The 26,123-nt window shown below is 43.5% G+C and overlaps 2 protein-coding genes across 2 annotated transcripts in view; both read left to right on the forward strand.

The window, feature by feature from the left end:
* LOC118779629 (pleckstrin homology domain-containing family G member 4B-like) overlaps nucleotides 1-17,451 on the forward strand; it is a 34,841-nt gene extending 17,390 nt beyond the window's left edge. Inside the window, exons 4-24 of the mRNA XM_036531804.1 lie at nucleotides 2,172-2,375; nucleotides 2,739-2,862; nucleotides 4,179-4,272; nucleotides 4,609-4,695; nucleotides 4,818-4,934; nucleotides 5,124-5,222; nucleotides 5,340-5,488; nucleotides 6,018-6,156; nucleotides 6,913-7,035; nucleotides 7,718-7,909; nucleotides 8,065-9,062; nucleotides 10,232-10,481; nucleotides 11,269-11,358; nucleotides 11,791-12,015; nucleotides 12,113-12,283; nucleotides 12,709-12,886; nucleotides 13,067-13,183; nucleotides 13,476-13,739; nucleotides 14,052-14,299; nucleotides 14,915-14,972; nucleotides 15,748-17,451. Of these exons, the coding sequence (XP_036387697.1) occupies nucleotides 2,172-2,375; nucleotides 2,739-2,862; nucleotides 4,179-4,272; nucleotides 4,609-4,695; nucleotides 4,818-4,934; nucleotides 5,124-5,222; nucleotides 5,340-5,488; nucleotides 6,018-6,156; nucleotides 6,913-7,035; nucleotides 7,718-7,909; nucleotides 8,065-9,062; nucleotides 10,232-10,481; nucleotides 11,269-11,358; nucleotides 11,791-12,015; nucleotides 12,113-12,283; nucleotides 12,709-12,886; nucleotides 13,067-13,183; nucleotides 13,476-13,739; nucleotides 14,052-14,299; nucleotides 14,915-14,956 (3,911 nt within the window). The 3' untranslated portion in view covers nucleotides 14,957-14,972; nucleotides 15,748-17,451. The remainder of the gene's footprint in view (nucleotides 1-2,171; nucleotides 2,376-2,738; nucleotides 2,863-4,178; nucleotides 4,273-4,608; nucleotides 4,696-4,817; nucleotides 4,935-5,123; nucleotides 5,223-5,339; nucleotides 5,489-6,017; nucleotides 6,157-6,912; nucleotides 7,036-7,717; nucleotides 7,910-8,064; nucleotides 9,063-10,231; nucleotides 10,482-11,268; nucleotides 11,359-11,790; nucleotides 12,016-12,112; nucleotides 12,284-12,708; nucleotides 12,887-13,066; nucleotides 13,184-13,475; nucleotides 13,740-14,051; nucleotides 14,300-14,914; nucleotides 14,973-15,747) is intronic.
* Nucleotides 17,452-19,788: 2,337 nt separating this feature from the next.
* tgm2b (transglutaminase 2b) overlaps nucleotides 19,789-26,123 on the forward strand; it is a 13,096-nt gene continuing 6,761 nt past the window's right edge. The window contains exons 1-3 of the mRNA XM_036531203.1: nucleotides 19,789-19,864; nucleotides 23,717-23,896; nucleotides 25,879-26,106. Of these exons, the coding sequence (XP_036387096.1) occupies nucleotides 19,855-19,864; nucleotides 23,717-23,896; nucleotides 25,879-26,106 (418 nt within the window). The 5' untranslated portion in view covers nucleotides 19,789-19,854. The remainder of the gene's footprint in view (nucleotides 19,865-23,716; nucleotides 23,897-25,878; nucleotides 26,107-26,123) is intronic.

The raw sequence follows: 26,123 nt of genomic DNA on the forward strand, positions 1-26,123 counted from the left end.
TTTATAAGGTCAATTGCTCTCACAGTATATTAACTTTGATCTGAAATATTTGATTGCTGTAATTCTGGGTCAAAATAATAATTAATAAGGCATCTAAGCCACGTTTATGAAACAGCGATCAATAGTTAATCTGTAATGGTGTACTATCTATATGCATTGAGGGCTTGAATTTATATTTTGATTCCTATATTAATTCATTTAAATCCAGTGTTTTTTGGAACTTAGTATATACTTACATTTTTGGATATGGTATTTGGAAACGAAAATGAATTCAAAGGGAGGTTTTAGTTTTTAGGTGGACATTCCAGTTACACTCCAAGTCCATGGTCCCTATCGGGTTTGTTCAAAAGCGCTTGCTGCATCCAACCAAAAACTTTCCCAGGGTTTTATTTATCTCACAGCACCACTCTTAATCTGACACCTCATCATAAGCGTAATGTAGAGAGTAGTTTTTAAATGGTACTGCATTGACTTCACCCATATGTGAGAAGGGCTGCAGAAAGCTGCAGCTTCAAACAGTTAGTTCAGCACTCTCACTGCGCCCCATGTCGAGCCTGTTCAGACAGCGAGAAGCCTAAACACCACGTGGGCTTCCTCCCACAATGCATTGTGTTGTCTGCTCGGCATCCTCTGAGTGTGGTGTCAATGGGCCCAGTCATTTAAACGCATCTCTGATAGCTGAGTTAATGGGAACCCACTGAGACCAAAGCATGGCCAAAGGTTGGCCTCTGACATTCGTACGGGACCCCTGTGCCATGTGACCTCCCTGCTAGAATGGCGGCATTCAAGTCAGCTGCATCCTCAAAGGAGCAGACAAAAATACTGTGTGCTTCCCAGAGAATCGCCCGTGCCCATTGGCTGCATTCCTTTAATGGAGACACCCCATTGGCCACAAGAGGAAGGAGAGGGCATGAGCTTAGCCCTCAGAAGGGCATGGTGAATTCCTCAGACACACGCAGATTACATTAGATCGGGCTAAGAGTGCACAGACAGCCTCTGTTGTGCTTGGGAGCCCGGCAATCAAAGAGCTACAGGAGACTTCACGGAGTAACTACGGTGGTTATTGTAGCTAACCATTGAGCAGGAAGCCCTGCTGTGTGGCCGTACGTCAGGAAGGAGAATTCCCTCATTGACATTGACCACAAGACAAACATTGTGGGAACTCTGAGGGAATGGGAAACCTATCTCAGCTCACACAGTGTCACACAAGGGTGTGAACACATCCTACACTGTGTCCCCTCAGGAGACTGTAAGAGTAATGATTCCCAAAGCGGTCATTCTGAATTGCCTCATCTTTCAAGGCATCTGTGTCATTTTCTGTGTACAATATTTTAAATGACTAAGGGAAAGGATACTCATGTTTTATCTACTTGACAAGTGGTAGTGCCTTTCTGTGTTGGAGAAACAATATCACTCCTACAGCCTCAAAGTTTCTGACCACTGGCATTTCTTTGTGCTGGGACAGAGTTATATTTAGTCCAGGGTTCAGATGGAGTTAAACCACCCATCAATCATCGTGTCACCATCTGTCAGCGCAAAGTGGGAGGGATATGGGGTGGGGGAGTGGGGCTTTAACATCAAACAGCAAATCTATCTGCATGAACAAAATGAGCAGCTACTGCCCAGCAACTGCTGCTTCTGAATATCTAAACCTAACTTCAAGCCCTTCTTTCTAACTTCTGAATTATTAATGTATGCATCAAAGTTAAATCCAAACTTTACTTTACTTTATCATTTAGTTGCTGAACCCTTATCTGAGGTGAACTGTGTATATTTGCATATTACACATTTACACTGCAGTATAACTCGGGGAAGCAGTTCGGGATTCAGTTCAGGTGTCTTGCTGAATGGTACGGTACATTAACGGCGTGCCACTGATAAATCAGATCTGCAAGCCTCAAATCTAGGTCACAAATCTAGTTCCCTGACTGCATATTGACACTGCTGCAGCTGACTTGCCAAGTCATACACTAGAATGTTTGTGGCTTCTGAACTTTGGTCAGATGTGTTAGACCATTCCTACTGTAGCTTGTCTGTGTACTGCATTTTAAGTGCTCATTTTGAAATGGAAGTATACCGGAAGATCTCATGTATCACGCAAGGCAAATCTTGCTCTCATAGTGTGCGCTAGACTGCAAAAATATTTGTAATCTGTCTTTATCACGATCAAGATGCCACCCCACCCTCCAAAGTGGAAGCCCTGCCCCCTCCACCTCCTGCTAATGGACAAGAGCAAAAACCTGAGACCCCACAGGCCGAGAGGCGAGCCGGGCCCCAAGCACGCACCCCCTCCGCCCAGTCCTGCAAGCCGCTGCTTGTGCCCTCCCCGAAATCCAGCAGCTGCCTCCTGCATCTGGGAATCGCCTGCCTTCCAGGTAAAGCACCGGTGCAGTGACTGTAAGCGGGGGGGGGGGGGGGGGGGGTTGCAGCAGTAGGTGCACTTACTGAGAATTTACTCACTGGCTTGTCAGGCTTGTCATTTATATGCAGGCTGAATTGGCAGGGAGAGCACGCTTTAAACCACATTCCCTCGTCACACGTCTGATCTTGTGCTTGAAACCAGCTGTTGAAGGAATTTTAAGAGCTCTGTAAAGAGGAGGCGGTGTTACCCTGTTTCACACTGGGGCATTTAATTGAACGGCTCACAGTACACAACATATCCTGATCCTACCGGTTTGTAGGCTGCCACCACACTGAGACTACATTTCCCATCATTCTTTCTCCCTCTCTCTCCTCAGGAAGCAGAGACAGGACAGGCAGAGCCGTAGTGGAGGTTTATGGGGACCACCAGGGCTGGAGGTCTCCTCTGGTGTCCAGCCAGGAACTCTGCAAACTGCTGTTCCTCCTCCACTCCGTTCCAAGGTTTCGTGTTCCTCTTTTACACCAATGACGTCAAACAGAAATGTGAAAAAAAAACAGTCTGACCTTCTTTCATTTCTTAATTTATTCGTTGCATTCTGGTTTGAGGCCCCATTGGCTATTGAGGCCAGTATTTGTTTGCGTCGGATAGAAATCCAGATCCTCTACAAGTACGAGAAGATGACTGCAGCAGATAAACAGTGTTCTGTTTTAAATTATTCACTATGTTAGAAATATACTAAAACTATATATACTATATATATTCGCATACTGTGGCGATGTTGAGTCAAGTGCGTTTTTCAGAACATGAGGGACTTGATGGAGACACGTGGTTGTCTGGAGTCTAGTGTGATAAGGTGCATGTGGTTTTAATTATGGTTGATATATGAGTGAAACGTGGGGTCATTTGCATGGCAACTTCAAAAAAAAAATTATTAATATAGCATAATGTATCATATATGTATGTGTCAGGAAAAAAAAGTATGTTAGTATTCAAAAATGAATGAACTCCAGTGAACAAGCTTATTTGATTGTTCCAATCACATGCCAATTTAGCCCTTAGGAGACCAGCTTATAAAAACCTCACTCTTCCACTTTTTCCCCACTCCATTTTTTTCCCAAGGAACCAGCTTTGACCCCTTTCCGCCACAAGGGGGCAGCAAGTTATTATTTGTAAACAAACTGCCTCCGCTACATCGAGGGCAGTGAAAATAGATGAATCTGTAACACAGAGCCTAACTGTGGGTAAACACCACAGTGTGTGCTAACCTCCCCCTGACACAGCACCTCTCAGCTGCCCTCTTTCCCTCACAAGTTTAGCGTTGCTATTAAAAGGTAGGTGCCTTAAAGCCTACATTGTCCTGCATGTGTTTACGCCTCCGTAAAATATGACTTTGAAGCTCAAGGTGTGAGGTGCTTGTGAGGTGTAGCCCTGTAAAAATAAAAAAAAAACCCATTGTGCTCCTTAAGTGTCCGCAGTAATGTATGTTAAAAACAATGATGTCACTGTGCCGAGGGGCGGGGCCACGCTGTCTGGTGTGCGGCCTCGTAAAGCCGGCCGACGTGTTGTGCGCTCGGCCTCACAGTCGGGGCTTTCAGCGGCACGTTGTTTGGCTTTAAGGGGCAGCGCGGTGAAGGGTGATGCTTGCCTTCATGAGACTGAGACAGGAGGCGAGGGCAGGGAGGACTGGATGGCGTTAATGACTGATGCTTGCCTTCATGAGACTGAGACAGGAGGCGAGGGCAGGGAGGACTGGATGGCGTTAATGGCTCTGCCGTGAGCGTGCTCAGATCTGCCCCTGTTCTCTGTGCTTCTGCAGGAAGGAGGTCCGAGATCTGGGACTGACTGTGGTGATAGACGCCAGAAAGAAGGCGCCTCCCGCAGCCTTTTTTAAAGCTCTCCTAATGGCACAGGTTAGTTTGCCTCAGCACGAGTGTCACACGCACTACCCCATACGTCCACAAGGGTGCAGCACGGGATGCTTTCAGATATGTGTTCTGAAGAATGAAGGCTATTACTCTAAACTCTAGCGCCAAGTCACACTCTTTGTTCATTGCGCCAGCCTTCTTTGGAGAACTGACCAAGGAACATAAACATTTTTTTCCACATGGCTCTACTAGTATTGCATGTAGTGTTTGCATGGAAAAGCTGTGTGTGTGTGTGTGTGTGTGTGTGTGTCAGAGCCTAAAACGACTGTTTAGAAAGGGGCATTTATGGGCTGAAACGGCTGTTTGTGTCTGTATGCACAGGATCAGACCCTGCATGCTGGCCACTGCACCCTGATGCTGGTGGACAAAGACACCAGCCCCCGTCCGGAGAAACACCCAGGACTGCAGGTCGGGGCCCGCTCGGGGCAGAGGGCGTGGGGGGGTTGGGGGATGTTTATGCAGTTGCTAGGTGGGCGTTGCTGTTTTAGCCCTGCTAATGTGCCGTGGGGCCCTGTGTGCATGCTCTGCAGATGGACCTCGTGACCTCGATGAAGGCGCTCCATAAGGTGGTGGAAGGACAGCAGCTGACGCCGGGCCTGGAGGGCACCTTCCCCTACAGCCACAGCGACTGGCTGCAGCTTTATCAGGTTCAGACAGTGTGCTGTACTTGCTGGCCCCCAAGGGCACCTGCTTCCTTTGAAGCCCTATAAACCACACTGAAACAAGTAATACATGCATTAGTCATTACTTTTACTCCCGCCAGTAAAACAGGGTCTAAAATGAGTCTAATGAGTGAAAACAATCTATGTCGTAAGTGAGTATAATCTCTTTTGCAGAAGCTGGATCCCTTTGTGTCAGACTTGCAAGAGGCATTGGGTTCGCTCCAGAGGGCGATCAGGAAACTCGAAGGCATGAAAAAAATGGACACCGTGCAGGTACATCCCCGAGCTCAGGTGATAACGGTGAAGAACGGGTCGAGCGCACAGCGGTTCCTCACAAACCTTCCAGCGGCTGGCAGCACTGATCCCCCGGCATCTGCTTTGCTCCGGCAGGAAGTTGAGTGGTGCGTCGGAGAGCAGAAGGCCTTGATGAAGGAGGTGCTGGAGGACAGCCGATTGGTGGCCCTGCAGAGGGGGGGCGGAGCCACGCTGGCAAGACTGAGGAAAGAGGAGGCCAGGTTCTCGCATTCTGAAGACTACCGGTAAATCACACGCTGTGCATTTACGACCCTCCTGAAAATTTACGGGAACTCATTCATTTACGATGTCAAGGGCTGGAAGTAGGTCTACATTCTCTGAAACCGAACCATTCTTAAGCAAGAGGAAAATACTGAAGATGTATATTTTACAATTACAAATTACTTAGAGCTTTATGGAGCTGAGGCCCAAGAAATACATTTGCATCTGCAAATGCACTTTCTTGCATTTCTTGCATTGCACGTTCTTATCTGTTGTGTTTTTTATCCATTCTCTTGCATAATTAAAGTGCTGGACTTTCATTAACACAGTCAAGATTAAGTACCTCCCACGAAAAATATATAACATTCCCAACCTTCTGACCAAGAAGCAAGTATACTTACCAAGAGTCTGCTCTGTGTGTCTTATCTATGGTTTATTTTTTAAAAAAATAATACTAAATAATAATAAAGTAAAAAAATAATAATGCTCAGTAATGGGAGGAACACGTTTGTGAAAGCAGAGGGCAGTTGCTCACTCGCTCTCTCACCGCAGGGATGCCATGGACTCAGTGACCAGCCTGTATAACCAGGTGGAGGAGCAGGTGCACACCTTGGTGATGAAATCCAACGACTCCCTGCAGCACCTGGAGTTCCTGCTGAAGCTCCGGGAGCTGGAGTGCAGATTCAGGAAGGTAGGAGGTGGAGAAGGGGACACCAAAAAGAAGGGGGGGGTCACAGGCTGGGCATCAGGAGAAAATAAGGAGGGGTGCAGTTGCAATCCCCGGAGGGGGGGCACAACAATTTTACTCTGAATTTCACGTGTAATAAATACTATGTAGACATCAAGATATAGGGAGACACACTGAGTTCCGTCTGGGGGTGCAGTCCACCCCTAAGCACCCCCACAGTGCCGGGCCTGGGGGGTCAGAGATTAACTCAAAGAGGGGAGCAACCTGTATTTTACAGAGGAGGACAGTTACTGGATATTAAACAGGGGGTAACTGCAGCAGGCTAAGATCAAGCATTTAATGGCAACACCCCCAACAACAAAAGTAAACTTGGCTTATTCCCACACTCTAGTGACTTTGAGGGGTTCTCTCAACACTTTAGTAATCTCCAGTCCTCCTCATGGCATGTGCAAGCCATTTTTGGTTGCTTTGTGTCTGAGTCCTGAGCAGTTAATATTAGCTTCCTGAAGCTCCGTGCTATTTGCTGCTTAAGAAAACTTTACCTTGGCAACTGTGAGTGTTAGTCTTACTTTTCGTAAACTGAGCCTCCTATTTATATTTCTTGTTCATCCCAGTATTCTTATATTTAATCATAATAGCATCTGCCATCAGTTTAGGCAAATACTCAGATCTTGACGCCCTTAATGGCCTTTGCTTGATTAGATTCAGTGAAGGTTCCCCTGCTGTAATAGGCATGTCTGTTCCCTCTGTTGGCTATAGATCCAGGAGTGGCTGCGTGAGGAAGGGGAGCCGCAGCTGGTGGAAGCTAATTCTGCTGAAGATACACTTCAGAGGGTGGAGCAGGCATTGCAGAGACTGCAGTCTGTACTCGTTCAGGCCAATGTAAGTCTGGACCAGCAAAGGGGAATCTTGCTTCTAATTTACACAGCAAAAGGATGCATCGTGCTACATATTTTTTTTTGTATTGGAATTACTGTGTAATGGATTAAAACAGGGGTGTCCAAACCTCTCCTGGAGGGCCACTTGTCCTGCATGTTTTAGATCTCTCCCTGCTCCAACACAGCTGATCAATTTGTAACGAACTCCTGAAGCTACTGAATAACAAACTGATCATTTGAATCAGCTGTGTTGGAGCAGGGAGAGATCTAAAACATGCAGGACAAGTGGCCCTCCAGGAGAGGTTTGGACACCTGTGGATTAAAATAATACAAAAAGATACAGAATGGGCGAGGGCATAGGATAAACTGCAGTCACAGAGTGAGCTCTTTAGTTTACTGGTAGTTGACATCCATTGTTATCCAGTGTTGTCTGGAATGATTATTTGCCCTTTTCCTTTACTATAGCTAAAACTTTTAACGTTAAAAAATGAAGTAATTAAGAAGTTTGGAGATATCAGCCCATGGACTAATCCTGCACCATTTTACTCAAATGATTACAGACACCCTGTTTGGGATTGAACTGCCAACAGCCGTTGGAGAGATGTAGAACCAAAAGAAAATCAGAGTTAAATTAACATCAGCTACAGTCTGTTGTTGTGTCTGATGGGTTTTGTTGTTTGTTCCAGGAGCAGAAACAGCAGGCCGTGGCGCTGGTAACAGAAGCAGAGAATTTTGAGGGATCTTCCTACCCGGAGACAGAGGCATTCTGGGACATGGTGCGCGCAGTCAAATCCAGCCTGTCTGACTTCCTATCACGGGCAGAGCAGTGTCGTGCAGAGCTCGAGAACATGGTAGACTTGTGCCGCTTCTGTGAAAAGGTTGGTCAAGCACCGCTTTGGTGGATTGAATGCATACTTATTAAACGTCATCATGCTGTAGTAAACTTCAAGAGCTAAAATCACTTTGAAAGACCCCAAATACATTCTGGACAGTAATTGCAGACAAACATGTAATTGTTTTCTTCTGTTTTCAGGCCACCGAGTTTGCCAAAGACTGCAGACAGTATCTGGAGAAAGCGCAACCCGGGTGCTACTCAGCGAAGTCTAATCTAAGTGCACTGAAGAGGTACCAAGAACGATTCGGTGAATTTTCAGCGGAGCGCTTCCAAGATGTGAAGGCGCAAGCCTGCGCTTTACAGGGCTCAAGAGGTATGCGGGTTTGGAACGTTGCCTGGCTCAAGTGCCAAGAAGCCAGGCAGCAGCTGGAGGAGAGGCTGCAGGACTTTGACAAAACCCAGCGGCCCGCGGCTTTGATAGCCGACCCGAGCTGTCAGGTGAAGGGGGATAACGAGTTTTCAACGCCGGCACGTGGCACGACTCTCTCCTCCTCCTCCTCCTCCGCAAAAGCACGGGAGAGCCAGGAGAAGACCTCCACGGCCCTGGAAGAGAGCAGGGCCTTCAGTTCCAGGGAAAGCAGCATCCCGACAGTGACTTGCTTTAACATAAACTTCAAACCCGACGGTAGACCGCGAAAGGGGACGGACGCGGCGGCGGATTCCAGCGGCGAAATTCGAACCCAGGACAAAAAAGGAGACGCTCTCGCTAAGACGGGCGGCGGGGAGCGCGGGGGCGAAGCAGACCTCACGCAGGCGGGCGCCGCGGGGTGCGAACGGCCCCCCTCGCACCAGGCGCTGGGCAGGTCTCTGAGTGAGGGCTCTGCCGTGGCCGAATCCCAGGGCCTCCCCCGCTGCCGCGAGCATGGCCAGCCCTCCCGCCGGATCCTGCAGGCTGCTCAGCACTTCCAGATGTCGCGCCACGGCAGCTTCTGCTCCGAGGAACCCTGCCGCTGCGGGCTTCCCACTGATGGGCCCGAGGTGGCGCCTCTGGCTGCGGGGTCAGCCGATGGGCCGGAGGGGGCGCTGCTGGCCCTGGGGTCAACCGCCGCTGCCGCTGCCGGCCCCGCTGTCTGCAGGCCCGAGGGAGTGACCTCACCTGGCAGTGCTAGCATGGAGGAGAACGGCAACAACTTTTTGTAAGTTTTTGGGTGGCCATAATCATAGTGGTCAGGAACAGGGCTCGTATCAAATGGTTGCGGGTTCGATTCCATGCTGAGGCACTGAGATTGTACCCTTGGGCAAGGTAGTTATCCCACAGTCTCCTCAGTAGATAACCAGCTGTATAAATAGATATATAAAATATATATATAATATGTATAAAAATTTTAACATATGTAAGTCGCTCTGGTTAAGAGTGATAATTCGACATTAATGTAATGTAATGTACAAATGGCAGTTCCAATGCCATTTCAAATACTCTCTGTAAACACTGAAAGTATGAGAATTTTTCTCATACTTTCTCCCCCTTTCCTTTACAAAGCTGGCCATGGCTCAGCCTCAGGAAGTACAGTCAGTCACCAGTTATGACCATCAATGAAGTATCACAAAATACCACCAGGGCAGTGCTTTGCGTGTTGAAATCATGTCAGAGGATAAAATGAAAAATAGTTGCTTTAACTTGAGAATGAACAAGAGGGTGGTGGGCGTACTTTGGCCCCAGGGCTAGGTAGCACTTAGGAATTAGGAATTACTGAAAATCGAGCCACCCAAACTGATTTAGCCTTACAACCCCTTCAGGGTTTAACTTGAAATATAAAAAAAACAGAAGCTTCTCTGAAACTGGGTCCCAGGTTGCCAAGTCCTTTTCTGAACAGTAGTCTTGTTACAGCGCGTTTCATACTTAAATCCTGCTTTGCATATTAACAGCACAGATTGCGTAGGACACACCAAATAGATGTCCATCACTATGATGGACAAGCAGTCTTTTTTTGAATACGCTGATGGTATAAAGTGCCTGCTCAGTGCTGTAACATGCACCAGGAATGACTCTCCTGTGTTGGTAGAACGTCTTAATACACTCATCTAACACACTCACCTGATCACTGGAATCACTACCACCTAAAGCAATTTCTTATGTCCTAAACTCTGTTTGCCTTAAAAAAAATAATGGTGTAATGCACTTGTGTCTCTACCAGCTAGCTTGTACCTCATCTGCCCAACTATTGAAACTTCTGCAGCACTTCTAATATTGTGGCTCTGTATGGCTTTCGCTTGTGTTGTACTCTGCCTCACTTTGGGTCTGCCTCAAGTCGCTTTGGGTGAAAGTGTCTGCCCAGTGAATAAATGTAAGTGTGAATGTTGGCAGGAGGCTGGAGCGGATCGTGGAGGAGCTGCTGTTGACGGAGCGGGAGTATGTGCGTTCGCTGGGCTACATCATCGGCCACTACCTCCCCCAGCTAGAGAGGCCCGACGTGCCCCAGGACCTGAGGGGCCAGCGGGGGTGCATCTTCGGCAACCTGGAGAAGCTCCACGACTTCCACCGGCGCTGCTTCCTCGGGGAGCTGGAGGCGTGCCTCGGGGAGCCAGGACGAGTGGGCCGCTGCTTCCTCAGAAACGTGCGTCCCGAAATCAGCCACCCCCCCCCCCCCCCCCAACCCCACTCCCCGTCCTGCCCACCCTGTGCCTTGAGGGTGCCCTTAGCCCTCATGAGGTTCTGAGCTCTGTTTCAGCACCTTATCATCATCTGGTGATGTGCTTTCATTGGAAAGTGGATCAATTCCACACCTGCAGGTTTTATTGTTACCTGGTTACCAGTGTGGGCAGCAGTGTGGTCTTGTAAAGGAGCAGGGCTTGTAACCGAAACGTTGCTGGTTCATTTGTTCAACTGGAGCTCTGCGGTTGTACCCTTGGGCATGGTACTTAACCCACAACTGCCTCAGTAAATATCCTGCTATAGAAATAAGTAACATGTAAGAATGGTAACCAATGTAAGTTGCTCTGAATAAGAGCATCTGCTAAATGACAATAATGACAGCTTTACCTTCCAATCAGGTATTGATTTAGAGCTGCAACATCAGGTGAGGTGGCCGATCTAAAGGATGGCCAAATTTAAACAATTAAAACCTGAGCCAGGGCCACGAACTGTGTACGCATCCAGGGCTGGAATTTCCCTTTCCCGTTATAGATTAATGACTACGAATTACTCAGGGATGGTGATACACTTCACTGCTTCTGCTGAGTCCTGGAAGCGGCGTGTCATGATGTGTTTTTATTCTTCTTCGAATTCAAAGGATTCTGCAGAATTTAGCGGGACACTGTCATGACCCATTGAACAAAAGGAAACGATTACATGTTTCTTCCAGAGTCTAATATAGTTTGTGTTTTATTGTTTTTCCAATTCAGAAAGAGAGCTTTGCTCTTTATGCGCTCTACAGCAAGAACAAGCCCCAGTCAGACTCCTTACTCTTTCACCATGGACATGAGTTCTTCAAGGTGAGGCACTGTGGCTATAATATATAAATAAAGCATATAGGAAAAGTCATCTCCTCATTTTTCTTTTTGTTTTTTCTTTCTTTCTAGCCATTTATTAGCTTTTCATGACACCTATTAAATGTTGAATTTCATTGTTTTTCAAAAAAATCTTTTTTGATGTAGAAATATATATAGATATAGAAAAGACTTGTAGAAGCTGTTTTCATTCCACTGCTATAGTAGACTTCTGATAATTTGGTAGTCCAGATTTTCCATACAGACTTTTCAAACAGCCTTCAGCAAAGAAAACCATATCAATCCCTTCTGTATCTTCATGTGTTCTGGCCCGCTGTCACAGCCACTGGATTCACCATTACACTGCCTTTACACCATTACACCGTTACACTGCCTTCCAAACTTCTCACCGGAGATTAACCCTTTGCCTTACGACAGGAGAAGCAGCTGGAGTTGGGCGACAAGATGGACCTGTCCTCTTACCTGCTGAAGCCAGTGCAAAGGATCAGCAAGTACAACCTCCTGCTGCAGGACATGCTGAATGAGCTGGGTCCACAGAGGGACAGAGAGAGGGCCGAAATCCAGGCCGCCCTGGAGGTCATCCGGTTCCAGCTGCGCCACGGCAATGACCTCCTGGCCATGGACGACATTCAGGACTGTGATGTAAGCAGGGAGCGCCGGCAGGGCCAATGGGAGGGAGAGAAGGCAGAAGGACCGCCTCTTTAGACTACCGTTCACTGTTCCTTCTCCCTTCCTCCAGGTGAACCTGAAGGAGCAGGGTCAGCTGATCCGGCAGGGCGAATTCCAGGTGTCCTACCGGAAGAAGAAGTGCCGCCGTCACGTGTTCCTCTTCCAGGACCTCATCCTCTTCAGCAAGACCAAAAAGACCGAAGTGGGGAACGACGTGTACATCTACAAGCAGTCCTTCAAGGTAGCTGTTAATACCAGACTGCACTGTGTGTGTTGGTCGCAGCTTATTTATACGTTTACAGTAAGCCTCAGCTTCTCACTTACTTATCGTTGATACAAATTGAAGAAGATTTAGTTTTAGTTTTATTTTCAGTTGCCACTAGGAGTTGCCACTCAGGAGTAAATGCTTTATACTGTTTATTTAACTTACATGTACATGTAGCTGTTTATGTAACTATAAGGCATTCCTGTAGAATTTTGAGTGAATTGCTTCCACAACATAGAGTCTATGAAGTTCTCAGTGGCATTTGTTGTTAACTAAGCTAGCTTAGCTTTATTTCAAATAAAATCAGATTGACTTAGATCAAAGGGATGTGGCCATCCTTGCGTTGGGTGTGCGTTCCTGGCTGGCTGCCACAGTCTGAGGCTCACGGTGTGTCCCGGCAGACCTCGGACATCGGGATGACCCACACCTCGGGGAACAGCGGGCTGTGCTTCGAGATCTGGTTTCGGCGGAGGAAGTCGCAGGACACCTACATCCTGCAGGCCGAGGGCGTGGAGGTGAAGGAGGCCTGGACCAGCGACCTGGAGAGGATTCTGTGGGAACAAGCGGTTCACAACAGAGGTGCGTGTGGCCACACGGCGACCAGCTAGCAGACCAGATAACACAGAATCCACACAAGCTTCTTCAGAGCTAGGAGATGTTTCTTTTGGTGCCTGCTTTATATATAAACTTGTCAACTTCTGTGGAATTTCTCTCCAAGGGTTTATGTAGTAAAGTTTGCTCTCTCCCTCTGTGTTCTAGAGATTAGGATGCAGGAGCGAGTGTTCATGGGAATTGGCAACAAACCTTTCATGGATATAAAACCGAGTGATGCGGCTATTAGCGACAGGGCAGTCAACTGCATCCTGGTCGGACGAGGTACTGTCAGAAATGTGGGGATGGTTATTTTATGGTTATTTTATGGTTAGTTTTGAGTTATATTGAAATTCTTGAACTACACTGCAAATAAAAATACAGGCAGACTTATCAGCAGCATTGAATTACTTTTAATTTTAAATGGATGAAAAAATGAAGGCATCTGTATGTTGGTCATTTTGTATGGGACTTGGACAAGTTTGTCACGTCATATCGCAATTATAATTCCCATTTTTATCCCTGTCTGGTTAGCACATCTCAGCTTGTACTTTCTGATATTATTATTTCCTCATAGAACCCAAGGTTTTGTCCTCCTCGGGTACGTCAGGACCCCAGGGAGATCTCATTTTGATCCGGCCTAACTCTGTTGGCTCAGGGAGCACTGCGTCATCGTCCGGCAGCCACTCCTCTTCCTCCTCGGGACGGGGTTCCCTGCCTCCCATAGGCTACTTATGTAGCCAATCCCAGGCAGGGAAGGAATCACATGATGTCTGTCCAGCCACAGTGGCCTTGGAAGATGATGACCTGGATAACGAGCATGAGAGCTTTCATCTGCTGAGTGAGTTGCAAATAACATACATGAGACAGGGGCAGCAGTATAGTGTAGGAGTATGGAGCAGGCCTTGTAACCAAAAGGTTGCTGGTTTGATTCTTTATGGGGGCACTGCTGTTGTACCCTTGGGCAAGGTACTTAACACAGAACTGCCTAAGTAAACATCCAGCTGTATACATAATTTGTAAGTCGCTCTGGATAAGAGCATCTGGTAAATAACAATAATGTTATGAAACAAAGTATAGCACAAAAGGTGCAAAACTATGTAATTATGATTTATGTAAGATATCCCTGTTAATTTCACTCTCCTTTTTCCAGTGGACAGTTCCGAGTCGTCTGGGGAAAGTGTGAGTGGGTTCAGCAGCTCGGATCACAGCTGCCTGTCTGCGATTGGAGGGGAAGCCGAGGACGCTTCCTCTGTGTCCTCCATTCTCTGCTCCAGGGGATGCCACGGCAACAAAACCCCGCCCAGTTTCCGGAGACGGGCCTCCCCCGTCGTGTCCCGAAAGAGATCCTCCACTGCTCCCAAACCGCAGGCTCGGATGAACCCCCCGTTCTCCGGAAAGGTGGATTAGTGAAAGATTGTTTATTATTTAACCCTCAGGAAGCTGGCCGATGCTTCCCACCAAACAGAAAAGAAGGAACAAGCTTTAAAAAAAAATCAATTTATTTTAAAATGCAAAGCAAGGAAACCCAGCCTTGGCCACAAGCTGCTTACAAAATGTCAGCCTAGAAGCACTCAAATACCTGTATTTAATGTGCCTCTGATTAGGCAATTAGCCAATGGCAGGCTTCACATGCACACAGATAATTGCAATGACAAAGAGTTAAACAATTAACAATTTACAGATTTGGATGCAATTGATGAAATGTTATCTGCTATTGGTGTGTTTGATTTGTACAGAAAACCAAAGGCCCTTGGACATTTAACAATTAACTCAAACTAACAATTAACTCAAACTAACAATTAACTCAAACTAACAATTAACAAGCATTCAGTTTCTAGGGGACAGGTGAATGCTTTCCTTCACATTATTTTATATATTTTGTAGTAAAATAATGTGTGAAATAGATGATGAATCGTTTTTGGTTTTTACCTCCATAGAAAAGCCTGTATATTAATGTGCTACGTAGGACCATGAACTAAATTATTTTACATCTGTTATTTTTTTTCCCTGCAGGCTAAAGAAACTGATCCAGTTGGAAAATCTACAGAGGTTTAACAGTCTTTTCTAGTTGGTGAGTTGTGAGGCTTAAGTAATCTAGATTTTATCTGGAATCCATCCATCAAACTGATATCCTTCATCACCAGCTGTGGTGGTGTTACATCACATCCTACCTTTTTGAATTGTCAGTGCATGTCATCACTTGCATGTCAGTGTAACAGGGATAAGTAGTAAGAATTATATTACTAAGGTAGATCATGTTTCAGTAAGAAGTGGGTTGTAAAAAGTAAGAAGTAGACATGCCTACTGATATTGGAAATGAACAAAAATCTTGTTCACAGTGTTGTCAGGATGATGGGCGGAGAGAAGTGTTTCAGTTTAAAATTAAATTTCTTCACAGTCATTATCCCTTCTGAAAGGTTTTTGTTTTTTCCTAGAAAGATATTTCTGAAAAACACACTACAATGTATTGAGCACTGATGCAAACAGTGTATGGACACAGAATTCATTTTGAAACAACTTTGAAACTTGAAATTAATTTATGTATATATTTTTGGTACATTTCATCAATAATGAGCTGTACATTTTATACATATGTTTAAGATGTTGACTATTTATAATTAATTAAATAAAAAATGGATGTGGACAGTTTATACAGTCTGGGCAACCACAAGCTTAAGAGTGCAATAGTGGTCCAGTAAGTCCAGTAAGAGTCTAACAGTGGTACGTTAAAATGAAACAATATACAAATTGCATGTTTGCTTTTATGTGTCATTCTTAGCCTTTTCAGTGGCTGTATTTCCCACATATTATAAGCAGTAAGTGTCATTTTCACTTTTTTACCACAGGTATGTGCTACTTTACTCATTTGAGGTCATCCAGTGGAACTGGATTCAAGAAGAAGAACAGAGGAACCAGAGATAGACTTTTAAACGTCATGCTGCCCAAGGTTTCATTTGAAAAGGAAATTGCAAGCACTTGATACAATTCTGCCATCCTTCTTCACGTTGCAAGTTTAATCTTATGACTGGGACGATGCCACATGCGTTTTCCATTCAACACCATACATGCCTTTACACTGCATCTGCATTCAAGGGAAGTCTATCAGTTTTCACACAGGGCGTGGCTTTCCTAGAAATAAATTATTCAGCAGCTTGATTTACTATACTTGATTTACCATATGTGCTACAAGATGTTAGCAGAAATGCTCGTAATTTCCTGCCTGGCTTACAATATTACCGCCGTGAATCATCCGGCAGCAGTCTTTTATCGTGTAACTTAGTGTTTATTATGTTCAATAAACATCCCAATATCAGACAGCAAAACTGAAAATGTTGAATGATGTAGTTCAAGGTGCCAACCTGTATTTTTACCACATTGTTAGATACATGTATTTCTTTACCACATCATGTTAGATACATACCATTTTGAATTTGTTATTTGTAACTACAAAACATGTAAAATCATTGTGAATTGTATGTCATCAATGTCATATGATACGTACTGTAATATTAAGACAAGGTACCTTATAGGCATACGTGACACAAAACTGTGAAGAAATTTAATCAATGACTCTAGTCCACAGGCAAATGTCCACAGGCACAGAAGTATGTGTTAGCACGGTGCTAGCAGCTGTACACCTGCATACTGTCTGTAATATGATTGACAACCGACTTACTGCTAATCAACCAATGGTCACATGTCCACTAACATAAAAAGGTGCTATCAGTTTCGGGACCATTTTCTGTCAGTTTTTCGCCTGGATTACTGAGCCAGTTTGTGATTAAAACACGTCAGATGTTCATTTAAAAAAGTAAAGACAAAGGAGATTTTTAATGTGTATGGTTATTGGGAAAAATAGCAATACTTGTAAATTTGTCCTCACATCAGAGAATTCATACGTCTTCAGCATTTGGCGGTTGGTTTCCTGTAAGGCCAATTGCTTATCCTGCAAAACATACGGCAGCCAATTAATGATGTGTGTGTGGAGATAAAAGAAGACAATAGAGAAAGGAATGTGTGTAGTGTTGCTTGAGTGTAGTTGGCTCAGTTTTTTTTCTTCCCTGTGCCTCAAAGCGCAGTGGCCATAACAGACTGTACATAAATACTACATAGATATACACCAGGTAATATGACTTTACATGTCAGCTAGCGATCAGAGAGAAGGGGGATAACACTAAACTCCACGACCATCTGTGTAGTGGACCAGATCAGCCCAAAGAATATGCTGTGAAGCTTTCTGCCTTAAGATTGTGAAAGCACTGTTACAAAACCCCTGTCTTAATGTGAGTCCATGGACTAAAACCAATGGAAGAATACAAACTTGCCTTAACAGTGTGAAATTAGATTTCACAGCAATCCGAATGACTAAAATGACAGTAATGCGTCGAGTCAGATTTATGATCAGCTGTTGCAAGAGAAAGCATCCCTCTGGAAAATTATTACCTTATTATGTGGGTTTTTTTTTTCATTTTATTGTATAGTTCATTTCTGTTTTGCATTGTTTGTTGATGTCTTTCAGCCTTGCCTGACCCATGATGCTGTATTTATTAAACCCGATTGATTACTGTTTGCGTCCTTATAATAATGATAAAAGTGGTCTCTGCAAAATCTTTGTTGGTTTGTGAGTGTTTGTCAATAGACGGAGTGGAACATAAATACACAAAGTGACAATCTCTTTATTTATAATGGTTTTGGGAATACAACCCAGTTTAAAACTGTGTTCAAATGGCCTTATGCCTCCCAGCGGTCAGCTCAAAGCAGCTGTATTACCAGTTGTGTATTGGAAATATGTGACCAGAAAATCTGCAAAAATGTTTCAAAATGCAGCACAAAAAAATTTAAGCCAAAACTTTAAGAAAAGGGAGAATGAGAACACAATAAAAGTAAAAGCATGTGCAAGTTTTTTTTAAAGAGGAATTGAAACCAGGTGGGACATTTGGGATCAGGAATTTTGCAGCATGAAGAAAGGAAAAAAAGAAGAAAGGAATGTTTGCCTTGATACTGGTAGGTTGTATGCAGAATCCAGCATATCCATATCTTTAGAACAATGTACAAATCTCATCTCCTGGGCCACATGCTGGCCCTTGGAATTAAAGAGATTTGTAAGCATAAAATATAGTTTTGGGGTACAAGGGGAGTGCTTCTACATCAACCTTCGGGCCACAGAAACGAGCCACAGAAACTCTAGTCACAGAGTTCCTCAAGTTTGAACCCAGTTTCCAGACAAACCCTTGGCCTGTGTGGTTCTACCACAGGTAAACAAGTATTGTGCTTGACATTCTTCCATTGTGATCAGTTGGGATCATCAAAGGAACTTAAAATGTAGAAGCCAAACCCCTAGGCATGATATTCTCAGTAAGCACTATTAAACTAGTAGAACGATGACATGTACATTCAGAGAATATTTCATAACATTGTCTTTTCCAGGTTCTGAAGTTCTCTGTCAAGGTCTGGGTCCCATTAAGTTTTCTCAACGCACAATGCCTGTTTGTTGATGTAATGCTGTCACTGGGCCATTTTACTCTCTCTCTCTCTCTCTCTCTCTCTCTCTGTGTGTGTGTGTGAGTGTGTGTGTGTGTGTTTATTGAAAGGCACATGGGGGTTTTCAATGAAAAATGAATTACTGAAAAATATGCTACTGTTTTAATACGAGTGAGTTACTTAGTAAGGGTCACATTCCTGTACCAGTCCTGTAACTGTAAATATTCTAAGACTTAATGGGCACTGTAGAACAAACAACACCTAAATTTTCAAAAATTATTCTTTTGTCTCTTTTAACTGATGTCGTACTTGTTTTTGGCCCTTAAAACAGATTTTACCCTGAAACAAGCCCATTTGAGGCTTGTCTTAACCACATGTAATGACTCTGCACCATTTAGCAGTAAATGATCAACACATATATTCCCTGAACTATCAATTCCACACATCTGTGCGATATGACTGAAATTTCTGAACAAAACAATGATGATTGCATTGCACCTTAATTGTTTTAACTTGCATAAAGGTGTTTTCCAAGATATTAGTAATTCCCTGAAGTGAGTAATAGTGTATCAGCAAGAAAGGCAGTACATCACATTCAATGTGGAGCTGTTGGAAGATTCCACAGTGATTAGCTAATCATAGCTGACAACATAGATGTTTGTTGTTTATCAAACACTTCTCAAAGCTGCGTGACTTAACATGAAAAGTGATGACAGGTATGTGTCTTCAACACGCAACCCATGTTGATCCAGACATTTGTAGCCTACGGAGGGTTTACTGGAATAATACAATAAACACAGAACAAATTAACGTTTAGAAATGCTCAGGGCTTTATGTTTAAGCTCGTCTTGGATATATATATATATATATATATATATATATATATATATATATATATATATATATATATATATATATATATATATATATATATATATATACACACACACACACACACACACACACACACACACACACAGTGTGTGTGTGTGTGTGTGTGTGTGTGTGTGTGTGTGTGTGTGTGTGTGTGCGTGCGCGCGCGCACTCACAAACTTACATTAATTCCACCAAATACATTAATGTAATAATGTAGATATTCCAATATAGAATTAGTAATTCCAATATGTAATTAACAGGTTATCTAATATCTAATTAATAGGTTATTCATAGACATAATACAGTTAAAATGCGTTTTAGTTTACATTGATGTTGTTGTAATATTAAATTATGCAATAAGTGCGATATAACGTAAAGACGCAGGCGGCATACACGGCAGTATATTAAGAAATTGTGAATTCTTTAAGATTAGGATATCCACTCACAACCCCACAAAAAGCCAGCTGATTTCCGGTGACGCCTTGTGTTCTACGATATAAGATTGTTGGCACTTCATTCAGCCGGACTCTGCTCGCAGCAGCGAAACTGAACGGTAGCGAAGGAAACCTCAACACCATCAACATCTCAGCATAATTATGGCTCAGGGTAAGACTTTAACTATGTTGATATCGAAATGATGATAGTACAATGATCGTCAGAAGTATTTCGTTCTTTTGCAGACGATACACTATACATTCTGTTCTACAAAAAAGAAGGCGGTGTTTTTAATTTAAAAAGTTGCGGATGTTATATATGTTCACAGATTTTTCGGGAGCAATACCGTTTTGCTTTTTTCAGAATGTAATGCAATCAGAGGCGTTTTCAGTGTTTTAAAAGTTATCTTCTCTAATAAGATGTATGAAACATCCGTAAAAGATGTTTTGTCAACAGGTTTAACGAACCATTTAGAGACACACAATTAACTACTTTGGAAGATAGCGGTGCAGCTCTGTCCCACCACACCAGATGGTAACCTCAGATAATGTTTGTTGCTGCAATAATACGGTTATCGAACTGGAGGGAGCAAGCAGCCCCCAAGTTATTCCGTGTATTTTTGACATCGCCTTTTATGGAAGTTAAACGGCGCAACAGTTTGTCTGTTTATGCCAAAACCAATATTAAAACGTGAATGTAATTAATCATGTAGATGAATTCTAATGAATGGTTGTATCTCGAGGTTAAATACATTAACCTATGGGAACACTTTAAAACGATTACTTAGAAGTAATTTTAGTATACCCCAGTAAAATGCTCGATAGTTTATACATTTTTGTAGTAAAATCATGTTCTGAAAAAAAAAAAAAAAAAAAAAAAGGATTTTGGTAAGCAAATGTAGACACAATGGGGTTTCCACAATGTATAACTGCAAGATCAGCAAAGCATCGAGGTCATGCTTACATTGGGACAGCTGCAAGTATTGACATATTTTACTAGCCTCAGATGTAATTCCTCCTTTAAAACATGGACATGTTTTAAATGTTTCAAGGCATATACAGGCATTAAGAATACACTGAAGGTTTATACAAAGATAGATACCAAAGCATTCACAGAATTCTGTGCTAAGTGTCGCCCTTGAGGACAAGGGGGTGTGTTTGTGTGTGTGTGTGTGTGTGTGTGTGTGTGTGTGTGTGTGTGTGGGGAGGGGGGGGGGGGCTTTTAATAGCTTTTAATAGCTGTCAAGAGCGCCGGCTGTAACTGAAGTCACTGACTGACAAACGTCTGTGAGCAGAATCCATCAGACAAAAGGCTTACAGACACTTCATGCTTTGAAGCGCAGCACATGAATAATGGCCTAATTGAAGTGCTTCCTGGGTTGTGCTGTATTAGACGCCCCCATCTGCCAGAATTACTCCAGTTTGCAAGATGTTTTTGGATTTCCATTATACAGCCTGACTGTGCCTCGGTCTGGCAAGGGTCGTAGACACAGTTAAGCAAATAAACATGTCTTTTGAATGTAACATCTCTATTATTATTTATTATTATTTGTGTATGAAATAAATGGACATAGTTAATCAATATCCCAGTGTATAATTGTATTGCTTTATTGTGAGTATTTGGGCCAGTTCAGACTTGAGAAACAGACTTGAGAAAGTATTGCTGAGCATTTTCACAATAATTTATTTCAGAGCAATATCAAACTAAAATGTTATGCACATTCAGTGATTCTGCCTTGAGGTTATTATTCTAGTGTCAAACAGCTTTACACTTTGGCTAAATCATCACCTGGAATTAATGCACTAATACTTCTTCGGCAATGTCTTAAATACCGCGGACTCAAGGACTTACAGGACATTCCATAACGAATATAGAACAGATACTGTCACCATGGTGATGTATTGAAATACATAAAGAGTTTCTTATGGTCTGGAACAGCAGACTGTATGAGTCAGTGTGTCCTGCTAAGGTGTACTTTATATAAACATCAGTGAGTTTACATGCGGAGATGTACTCTGTGGTGTTTTGTTTGATGTAACGTGAAAGTTTAAGGTCAGCTGTAGAGACAGAGAAAGCCATGTCACCCACAAAGCAAGGGAGTGTTTGTTGGCAGAACTTGGCACTGAAATGATTAAATCAGCGTGGTACTTATCTGAACCACTCACATCAGTACAAAAGGAGTCGATTTAGTTGAACAGCAATCATATCGCTACATTTAAGCACACATTCTCAGGCACGGACAATAAGAAACGTCTTCTCTCATTTAGGAGAGCAGATACCTGGAGACATAAAATTGGTCCAGGAGATAAACATCTATATGCTCTTTCATGTGAGTACAGCATTTGAGCTGTACCAGATTCCACTGGAGTGAACCTGCCGTGCCCTGAGGTACCTCAGGGCCCTACTTTAATAGCAGGGCTGGCAGACTAGGAGTCAGAGGGTGGGCGGGGTGCGCCAAGCCGAGTGAAAGCACACTGGACTGCCTGTGTGGGGCAGCCACAGGGCAGGTACTGCAAACAGAAAAGATGGCAGGGAGAGGCCGGCTGGCGACAGTATGACCAAAAAGTTCAGGAGTCCTGCCCTCCCTCGCTGTACGCCCTCTCAGTTCATTTTACGGGAATATCTGTTTCACCGCCCATTTCAGTGTGTGTCGACTGCAGGCATCAGTGAACCGAATTGAACCTTTGCTGTGAAAAACACGTATCAAAGTAAACCAGCACAGGTTTCCCAGAAGCAGTGCCTTTATGCCGGTAATTCTATTTTGTTCGCTTTTTGGTCGAGAGCGTGAGAATTTAGATTAGAGCCCTCACATCAGTAAACAGTCTGCATAATTGTTTCCAGACTGATATTGATAGATGCTGTGTGCTGAGAGAGAATGCTTCAAGCAACTTTCCTGGTGAGGGAAATGGGGTTTATGCCAAATATTTTCCTTGGAAGTTTTCTTAAAACCCCCCGACAATGACCCCACAACTCATTTTAAAGTGTTGCTGCAGTCTGACTGCCATGCAATAACAACCAGCGTGCTACATTCTCCAGAGCAGAGGTCAAACTGCCTTTCAGACTTGGTATCACAGCCCTGCAAAGGCTCTTGGCGTCTTTCACACTGTTAAAAAATATAAAAATAACACTGGAACTCTGAACTTCACATTTCAGGAATAATTACATGTCACCTTGTAACACTAATGCTCCTTTTATTTTTGTTTCATAGCAAGGGAAATAAATTTCAATAAGCACTCCTGAGTCTCTACATACTGTAAGCATATTCTTTGAACTAAGCTTGTTTCCTGCTGAAACAAAGCTTGGAAAAAAAAAAAACCAAGGGAAGGGATTGCTTTCTCTTTCTGAGAGCCCAAGGAGCAACCCAACCTGTCAAAAGGAAGTAGAAGTAGTTCTTCCAATAACAGGAAATGAGAGGGTGGGATTTTCTGACTCATACTCTGGAGAGAAGGAAGCATGTTTACACACCTCACAAGGGAGTGACAGAATGCTGTCCGTTCACTTTCCTGCTAATGAAAAGATCAGTGGGTTTACAAGTAACCTAGGGTGGTTCGAAGTGGAAGATAAACTCAGGAAAAGTGCTTGGTAGGGTGCATTCATTAGGTTGTTGTGTAAAGGCAATTTACATTACATACTTTGTATATGGGATGTCTTACGGAGTGTAGCCTGTTCAATAGCCACAAGGTGTCTACATCTGGCAAAAAAATCTAGTTGAACTATAAATGCTTGAGTAAAGCATTGATCCCAGATAAGAAAGTGAGGAGAATACTGGTAGCTGCATGAATTTTCCATAATATTCTTTTTTTTTTATTTCTGTATTGGTCATAATCATTAAGTGTTTATGCAGCACTTAGTTAAGGCAGCACTTAATAACATAATTCTGACATCCCCGTTACATTATCGTCCTCCACACCAGCATGGTGTATGCAGTAACACCGCTTGGACTGTTTGCAGACATGGTGTTATTTTAAACCTGTTTCTCTCACTCTCTCGCTGTGTACGTCCTCTCTTCTGTGTTACCCTCAGCCCTGGATATTGAACGGTGGGATCTGGAGTGTCAGTTCAACAACACGGACCACCGCACCGACCTGAACGGGGTGGATCGCCTGATCGTCCGTAGAGGCCAGCCATTCACCATCAGCCTGCACCTGCGTTCTGGGACCTTCGTACCCGGGGTCAGCAACTTCAGCCTCATCGTTGAAACAGGTGCGCTAACTACATCCAGAAAACACATTTGAATGTTTAAACCCATGCAAAGTCTGGACATGGTTGTTGTATTACATTTAATGAAGAATGGACATCAGTTTGGCACAGTGGTAAGAAGCAGCGCTTGTAACCGAAAGGTTACTGATGCCTAATTACATGATATGGGCTCAATAATACATAACTAAAATGTGCAGCATAAAAATTTACATCCAGCCATGGAATTTCAAGTTTCCTTCCAAGTTTAAACTTTTCTCAAAAATATCTTCTACTGTATGTGAAAATGAGCAAGGTCACATTTATACAAATATGAAAAAAAGACCATTGTCCCGGGAGGGCAAATCCATGACTCATTCCTTATTTCTGAATTACTGCCACATGCTCTGTGATGTTTCATAGGAAAAACAGGACCTTTCCCCCTGAGACACTTAATAAGGTCTTTGGCCTGGCATTGGGCATGTATATCTTTCCTCCAAATGACAAGTTGCATTCCTGAAACTGAAATGGAGTCAAAGGAGTTGTCTTCCACTGTGAAGATACAGGAGGAGAACGGTTGCTTACACTACCATGTATATATTACTATTGTATGTATATCATTATTCTTCCATCGAAACATTCCTGGTTTACTTTTGGCAGTCTTTAAAATAACAAGACATTTTGAGTAGATACTGTAGAAATTGTTTGCAATTTACAGTAGGCTATTACAAGGAGAATATCCAGAAGTACCATGCATTGAAACGCTTTAGGGTTATCGTAAAAAATAAATGTTAACACATATGGCAGCATATGTTAGATTACTGCCCTACCATATGAACAGAGGAAGCAAACAAGTAACAGGAAATCAAAGATAACACTATCACCATAGAAAACACTCAAATATTTCTGAAGGCCTGATATATGAGCTCACACATTGTATGTACTCACATATTGGAAAAAAAGAAGCATTACAAAAATAATCCCCCTTGCCCTCTCCATACTGTGGAAAGTCAAGCTGAAAGGGCCGTTCCCTTGGAAACGTGCCAAGGCTGAAGACAATAGCATTCCGCCGCTCACAGCCCACCCTGTACCTTTACTGAGGTCACAGAGTGAAGCTCAAATCCCCACGATCATCATCTGTCTTATAGCCTGTACTCCATCAAAGTCAAATTCCAGGCGTGTTTGTAAGAAGTAATGGGGAGGGGGGGGTGGTGTAGAGTGGAGGACGGGATGTCTGTCTGGCACTGGTCTGTATGACTGTGGTCTGTGGAGACAGTTTAAATCTGCAGAACAGTGCAGTACTCATAAATCTAAAACTCGTGATCTCATTTTATAAAAAAAGGAAAATAAAATAATAGTATGAAACGTCATCACAATATATACCAAAGTAATGTCAAAGTAAGGGAGTGCTTGTATTTGCATAAAAATTCAAATGATAATGCACTGTAGGTCGCTACTGTAATAATTTTACCAACATTGGTCATAGCACTGACAATAACTAAGTAATAAAATGTATTCTTTGTCAGTGTGGAAGTGAAATACTGTGTCAGTTTAAACATATTGTATTCATTCTCATTTATAGACCATGCCATAGATATTTGGTTTGGCTATGCCTTATTGCTGTCAAAACAGAAGACAAATAGGTTTGATCTATCCAGTATTATCAGGAGCCTAGTCTTGAACTGAAGCCCTTGAGATCCATCATTAACAGGCTGTTAGGCGCCAGATAATGTGTAATTGTTTACAATTGCTACTTGCGCACTTCTGCCTGTCACTTTGTCTATTTATTGTCTTGTTGTATTTATTGTAGTTATTGTCTTGTTATTTGTTGATTTTATGCTTTTCACCTTACGTTGTCCTTGTCTTTCACTGTCTAAATGCAACACCATGAGTCCCAGGGAAATGTTATTTCAACCCTGCTGTATACTTGTGTATGGATTGGCTGACAATCAAGCTCTCTTGACTTGACTTGAGATCTAACTGTGCTAATACTCTGTGTTTGCTCCTAGGGCCGTGTTCCTCTGAGGCGACAGGCACCAGGGCTACCTTCGGGCTGAGCGGGTCCATAGATGAGACCCGCTGGAGCGCGTCGCCGTCCTGCTCTGATGGGGGCACTGTTTCTCTGTCCATCTGCTCTCCCCCCAACGCACCTATTGGCCGCTACTCTCTAACCCTGGACCAGGGATCCAGGCTCAACCTGGGAGAGTTTGTTCTGCTCTTCAACCCCTGGTGCCCGAGTGAGTACATCTGTCTT

Source organism: Megalops cyprinoides, chromosome 6 (genome assembly GCF_013368585.1).
Source record: "Megalops cyprinoides isolate fMegCyp1 chromosome 6, fMegCyp1.pri, whole genome shotgun sequence".
Classification (NCBI taxonomy): Eukaryota; Metazoa; Chordata; class Actinopteri; order Elopiformes; family Megalopidae; genus Megalops; species Megalops cyprinoides.